This window comes from Nannobrachium achirus (assembly GCF_963921795.1).
Source record: "Nannobrachium achirus genome assembly, chromosome: 24".
NCBI lineage: Eukaryota > Metazoa > Chordata > Actinopteri > Myctophiformes > Myctophidae > Nannobrachium > Nannobrachium achirus.
Window position 1 is genome coordinate 24,563,997 of NC_137831.1, and position 7,557 is coordinate 24,571,553.

General features: G+C 44.8%; 1 protein-coding gene across 1 annotated transcript; it reads right to left on the reverse strand.

Annotated features, from left to right (window-relative positions):
- Positions 1-6,227: 6,227 nt before the first annotated feature.
- LOC308280162 (putative claudin-24) lies at positions 6,228-6,899 on the reverse strand (the record flags this gene model as incomplete). Its single annotated transcript, XM_080720423.1, has 1 exon — positions 6,228-6,899. The coding sequence occupies one exon, from the start codon at positions 6,897-6,899 to the stop codon at positions 6,228-6,230; it is 672 nt and encodes a 223-aa protein (XP_080576549.1).
- Positions 6,900-7,557: the final 658 nt, after the last annotated feature.

Below are 7,557 nucleotides of genomic sequence, written 5' to 3' on the forward strand. Positions count from 1 at the left end.
ATTTTTTTTTTAATAAATGAAAGGAGTTATCGAAAGAACACGTATTAGGAGGGCGTCAGGAGTCACCAGAAAAAAGGATGGGTGTTTTCATTAAATCTATCATGGTTAGAATGGAGTTTGAAGTTACAATGGGTTTGTATAGAAAGGGGGCGTGTCTGATAAAAATGAATATGAAATATCTAAATCTAAACTGATTCAAGCACCTCAAAAACTGTCCTGGGTGTTCACAAAAGCCTGATTATATGATAAAATGATGAAAAGTTTTTTGAAAGAGAAATGTTGCTTGAATAAATAGTTCAAAGTGTACAATTCAGCAGCCACTTTGTTATGCAAATTAGAAGGTCAAAAACTCAAAATTTTGATTGGGAACCAGGTTTTTCAGATTCGGCACCCTTGAATTGTGTAAAATAGCCTGGTTCCCCACTTTTACCCCCAAATGCCTCTAACCTGCTTATAAAAGGCCTTTTTTCAGAATTTCCGCCTGACTACTATGTCCATCAAGGAACTATTGACTGCTTGATCAACCAAGGAGAAGTTGACCTGTGTGTTAGGCCAGGGACTGCTTGAGTATTACTCAGGGACAGTTCTTTCATGCTTGTTGTCGTATTATGATACCTTCATCAAGGGACATGATTTTGAGGAGGTGCACACATGAAGAGGCTAATACCCTTATTCCTAATCAGGTCCTTGCCTCTGCTGTTAATGGTGCATTGCGAGACATAACGACCCCATTTACACTGCCAGCCAAATCCAACCTGAATCAGATCTGTGCATGTTCACATAGACATGTTCACATAGAACAAATCGGATTCCAATCTGGATGTGACATATCTGATTCAGGCTGGATTTGGCTACCAATGTGTTTGGTCACCTGACACAGATGTCCAATTGCCCTGAGCCCTGAGCTTCCACCAATTGAAGAGAATAGATGGAATTCAGAGAGAGGAGGGTAAGTTCCAGTCAGGTGTCTTGCCCTACCTGTTCTAAAGGCAGTACTTGAGCTCATCAAATGTGTCTGCAAAGCAGGTTCAAAGGGACAGTGCAGATAATCAAACAATCACCTGTCTTGCACTCCTCTCTGCAAGTGCTATGGCACTGGAGACTGTGTGTGCCAACAGTATAAGGGAGGGCATAGTAGCCGGGCAGATAACAGAAATAATCGTTCACTTGCGGATACAAGCACCAAAATTGGCACACATACTCCTTAGGGATTGCTCTTTTCATAAAACCATCTGGCCAAATAAAATTTCAAGATGGCGGCGATTTTTCAAGATGGCCGCCATTGAATATACAGTAATCTTGCATTCCGCAATAAAATACCATAGACCTGTCCTATTTGAATGATCTTGGTGTCAAATCATACATTTTTCACTATGTAAATCCAAATTTTGACTCATGGACTTACTCACTGGCTTCCTTGTACCATATATCAGTCCCGTAATCCTAATATTCTGCTAAATTAGAGGTTTGTGTTATGTCTGACTCGGGTAAAATGGGTGGTAGTGTATATCTTAGTATTGTTAGAGGTTTATAGTGTGTGTGTGTGTGTGTGTGTGTGTGTGTGTGTGTGTGTGTGTGTGTGTGTGTGTGTGGGGGGGGGGGGTAATGTAGTAATGTAGTAACTCAACAGAGCGGATTTCAATGCACAGCGGCTGACGCGGCTAAAATGCATGGTAGATATAATAGCGCCGTGGGATCACTCTTTGTCGAGTCTCTATTCTTCGACCTTTTTTTTTGCCAGGAGTACAAGACTCCTGCTGACATAGCTCTGGGGGTCATGGAGACAAGCAAACTGCCTCACCACGATAAGGTGATGATCCCGTCGAGGCAGGAGGTCGTTTTTTTTTTGTCTTTTTTTTGTCTTTTTTCTAGGGCCTAGGCAGTATAGTACAATAGTATAGTAGGCCTAGACTACAACGCTTCTAAACCTCGCACCTGCAGCTGCACAGTGCCGTGCAGGTCAGACCAAAGCGGTAGCATTTGCATCGACTGCAGCATTCCAACTTGCATCCACACTTGGTCAGCTGCTGGCAACTCTCTGCAATGGGTGGGAGCTCAGTCCAATCAATCTGCCACAGATTTCCTTTCTTGGTCCAGCCCCAGTTGTCAGGAGTCTGCATTTCTGGTTGACATACTGTTGACTGACTCCAGATGCAGGCCGCTTGATAGGAAGCGCGCTTCACATGTTGCTTCAGTGCTGCTTGCGTTGGAGGAATGGCTTTGTATGGCCTCTGCTTCCGAGCAAACAAGTCCAACCTCGCATCATTGACACCTTCAGCTGTGCTGGATCGGTCGTACATCATGACCACAAACTTCTCCAAGGTTTTCAGGTCTTCATCATCCACTACAGGTGGGTAATGGCTGAGTTTGCTGAAGACACCGGAAGCCTCATCACAAACATTCCAGGTTTGCCACGCAGACTTCTTCCCCTTTCCGCGGAATGCTGAAACAACATTGAAGGCATGGAAGAAGAGCATCCCTTTGCTCGCGCGCTTCCTATCAAGCGGCCTGCATCTGGAGTCAGTCAACAGTATGTCAACCAGAAATGCAGACTCCTGACAACTGGGGCTGGACCAAGAAAGGAGATCTGTGGCAGATTGATTGGACTGAGCTCCCACCCATTGCAGAGAGTTGCCAGCAGCTGACCAAGTGTGGATGCAAGTTGGAATGCTGCAGTCGATGCAATGCTACCACTTTGGTCTGACCTGCACGGCACTGTGCAGCTGTAGGTGCGAGGTTTAGAAGCGTTGTAGTCTAGGCCTACTATACTATTGTACTATACTGCCTAGGCCCTAGAAAACAAAAACAAAAAAACGACCTCCTGCCTCGACGGGATAATCACCTTATCGTGGTGAGGCAGTTTGCGTGTCTCCATGACCCCCAGAGCTATGTCGGCAGGAGTCTTGTACTCCTGGCAGGGTTATCCAAGTCGAAAAGGTCGAAGAATAGAGACTAGACAAAGAGTGGCGCTATTATATCTACCATGCATTTTAGCCGCGTCAGCCGCTGTGCATTGAAATCCGCTCTGTTGAGTTACTACATTACTACATTACCACCCCCCCCCCCCACCACACACACACACACACACACACACACACACACACACACACACACACACACACACACACACACACACACACACACACTAAGATATACACTACCACCCATTTTACCCGGGTCAGACATAACACAAACCTCTAATTTAGCAGAATATTAGGATTCCGGGACTGATATATGGTACAAGGAAGCCAGTGAGTAAGTCCATGGGTCCAAATTAGGATTCTACATAGTGATAAATGTATGATTTGACACCAAAATCATTCAAATAGGACAAGTCTATGGGATTTTATTGCAGAATGCAAGATTACTGTATATTCAATGGCGGCCATCATGAAAATTGGCCGCCATCTTGATTTTTTTTTTGGCCAGATGGTTTTCTGAAAAGAGCAATGCCTAAGGAGTATGTGTGCCAATTTTGGTGCTTGTATCCGCAAGTGAACGATTCACCTGTAATATGCACTTTATCTGCCTCGCTATAGAAACAGTGATAATGAATAGATCCTGTATTTGACAAGAATAAAAACAAGCCAGAGGTAAATGCTACCCCATCCATCCAGGATGGGGAAATCGCGCTCTTTCGAACAACCATCATTTCGACCGGAGGGTTAGCGACTCATTGCACAGAGGTTAGGGTTAGGGTGAGGGTTAGAGTCGGGTGTCGAAAAGATGACATGTAGTAACAGCGACACGCTCCCTCCAGGATATGGGTCCGAAAATTTGAACCCCGTCATTTTCTGATAGTTTAGTCCCTATAGAAGCCACAAGAAATCAATTTGAACAAAATAATCCTATGGGAATACATAGCTGAATATGGCCAAAACTGAAGTGACCATAGAATCCAAAACAGCCAAAGAATATCTATTTTAGCAAAAGATCCTAAGGGAATACATAGCCAAATAGTGCCAAAACTGAAGTGAAGGGGAATGAGGGAGGGGTCTGGAAATTTGAACCCCGTTATTTTCTGATAGTTTGGTTCCTAAAGAAGCCAAAACAGCAAACAAATCAATATTAGCAAAAAAATCCTACGGGAATACATAGCATACCGCACTAGTCTGCCATCCATGTTATAATCTCATTCATAGAGTATATTAATTCTGGAGTTTTACAATCTAGAATAAGAATTCCAACATGTTTATATTTCAAGACCAATGTTCTTAAATGGAAAACACATTGTCCCTCACCACTATCATCAATAACATCCATACTACTCTACAGCATGGAGTTCCATACAACCAATCATTTTCTTATGATAGGGCTCACATTTGGATTCATTATTTCATTACACTTTCCTTATTTTGTTATAGTTAATAATTTCGTCAGATGTCGGTGTGTGTCAAGTACCATAACAGTCTTCCTTCTGAGTAATGTTTTGTTTTGTTTTACCACAAACTCATCCTGAACCATCTTGCGTAACAGTGGTTCTCAAAGTGGGATAGGGGGACCCCTCGGTGCTCCTTCAATGAGGGGTTTCCAAAATGGACCCTTGTCTGTAACTCTGAGAAATTGAACCAAATGGACCCTTATTTGTATGCTCTCAGAGTCATATGGGGGTCCTTGAAATTCACAATTTGGAGAACCTGCACTGTTGTATAACAATGTCAAAGTAATGGGGCCTAAGGACTGTGTCCTGCACATTCTCCAGTAGCGTCATTAAGGTGTTCATTAGGCACAGCTTAGCCCAGCAGACGAGGAAGAACTCGGTAGGAATTAGACTTAAGCTCCGTTTCCACTGGACTGCTTTTGTCAACTGACACGAACATTTCGCTCCCCGACAGTGGTCTGAATCCATCCCATGTGGTGAGGCAATGCGTTTGTGTCATTTTGAGTTGTTTGGTTCTTGCATTCTGCTGAAATGAGCATATTTCATAAGACTTGTTTTTTGTAATCACTCATTTGTGCAATTATTGCATGCATTCTTTTGTCTTTTGTATATTAAAATAAGCTTTATGCAGAGAAATCTGGAACAAAAACATTGCCACATAGGCTAAAAACAAAGATCGATTCAATACTTTTATTCATATATTCATTTATGTCAGTATGTACATGTCTTTACAATCTTTTGCCATTGAACTTTGGATTTTCAGTAGGGCTATTGTGGTATTCTATTGAAATGTGATTTATTGAACATAATACATTCAATGCAATACATTCCTCAATCACCCTGATTGAAGGACAAACCAAACCAATATTTCCCAAGAGTCTTTCCTCTGAACATCAAGCCACTGCAATATAACTCACTGGATATACAGTATGCATGTACAGTGTTGTCAATTGAACATACAATAGTTTACAGATCTAATATACCTTTCTTCCATTCCAGACTGAACGCGTTAATCTGTAACTCTTTTCCCCTTCACAATAGTTGACTCTCTTATAGAGATAGGCTATTTAAAAGTGAATAAACATTGAGGGGCTAACTAAGTTCTTCCCAGTTCTCAAGCAATAAATCACCTTTGCTACTTCAGCTATCAATGACACCATTGTTAATGCACAACAATGACAATGAAACCAATATATTTTAGGGACTATTGTTGCATGAAAAACCCCACAGATCTGAAAAAATGAATGTTATCAAGAAAGAAAGAATTTCAATGACTCAAGAGGCATGATTCAGTTCCCATATGTAAATCTTTTTTCTAGGACAGGAGAACATATTTGCAGCTGTGTTTTTTCCTCTTCTTCGACAGCCGTCAAACTGTATTGAGAGAGGACATTCAGTGACTCACTGAGAGTACATGAAGTTTGCAGACCTTCTTCTGACAACATCTTTCACTGATCAAATTGTCAGATAATTATTGCACTCTATCTCATCATACAAGAATACAGTACTAAACACCGACCGATCACAATGGCATGGCAGCAACACTGTGACAGTGTGTAAATATCACTTTTGATGGATCCATGAATTGTCTCTTTGGCTCAAATGTGGGATTTCCTGCGTGCCGGATATACGTGTAACATCTTTGCAACAACAAACCCTTCGAGTTAAAACACTTTCAGTGATTGAAAAAACAGAGGAGAGAATTACAAGCCACTCGTGTATACAATCATCCCACATTAAATACATACTTGTGGGCTGTCATTATAGAGAAATAACACCAGAAAGCCTTTAGATAAGAGTCACCTTTGAGACCTTTTGAGAGGGCTCCTCTAGCTGAGTGTCATCCTCATACGTACTCGGCCCTCGACCTGCGAGAGGTGCTGCTTGCGCGTACCTTCGTCAGCGGGATGGGGATGGGCAGGTGGTTGCACTCGTCGTCCTGCAGACACAGGCAGGACGCCAGCAGCAGAGCTCCGGCCACCAGGTGCAGGAACCCGGCCGTCCAGCCGCAGAACAGAGCATCTCCAAACTCCCAGCGTGGCACCACGGACGGCACGCTCTCGTCGAAGAACCTCACGACCGTCAGGTGGGCGATGTACGACACGGGCACGAGGCCCATGACCCCGGCCGCGACGCACAGCATCCCGCCGATCATCTTCATCACCCTCTTGACCCGGAGGTCCTCCAGCCTCCCGTCGCAGCTGTTCACTATGTACAGTCCGGGGATGGCCAGCAGCACGCCCAGGAGCCCTGTGGCCACCGTGGTGCACATGAGGATCCGGGCCAGCTTGATGTCGGGCGGCAGGCCCAGGAGGCTGTCGTAGGGTCTGCATTCCAGGGCCCCCATCTCCTGCACCACGCACGTCTCCCACAGCCCCAGCTCGTAGCTCTCCGTAGGGAGCAGGTCGGTGGAGAGCGTGAGCCAGTTGGACATCATGGTGGTGGCCAGAGAGCAGAGCCAGGCGCCGGCGGAGAAGAGGACCCCCAGCAGCTCCAAGATGCAAACGCTTTGATCCATGTGTGTGACTCCTGGTGCCTGCCCTGCGCTGCTCCCCCTGTCTGTCTCGCTTTATCTCTGACCTTGCTCGCTGCCCCGGAGGGATGGACTCACTCCTCTCCTCTTCTCACCGGAGCATTATTCCAAGTTCCAAGGAATGTCCTGACAGGTCTGCCAGCAACAGGAGCAGAGTCGAGGATAGAAAGAAAAAAAAATGATAACACTCTTCAGGGATCAGCAGCAAATAAACCACACACTTATCATCTCTGGCTGAGAGGGGAGCTTGCTTTGCCAAGCTCCAGTACAATCCTCCCTCCTCCCTCCTGCTCTGGTAGCTGTGTGTGCGTGTGTGTGACCCGCTGTGTCGCCACTGGTCAGATGGTTAAAATGAGGGGCCGGTCATAAGAAACAAGAGGGTCATTCAACTCTGGGGACTGTGTCTGGTAAACAGAGAGGTATTACACACAGGATGTTGTTCAAAATGCAGACGGGATGTCATCAATATGCCCAATGCTTTTCCGACGCCTGCCCCGAATTGAAAGGCTCTTGAAGTTCATAGAGGTTCTCTCATTGTCTTTCTTTGGAGCAGGTGTGGGGGGGGCCCCCAATAAGGAGTTGCCGTGGAAACGGGAATAAAACTAAACAGAGGCGTCTGTTTTTACTTGTGAGACATGTCAGT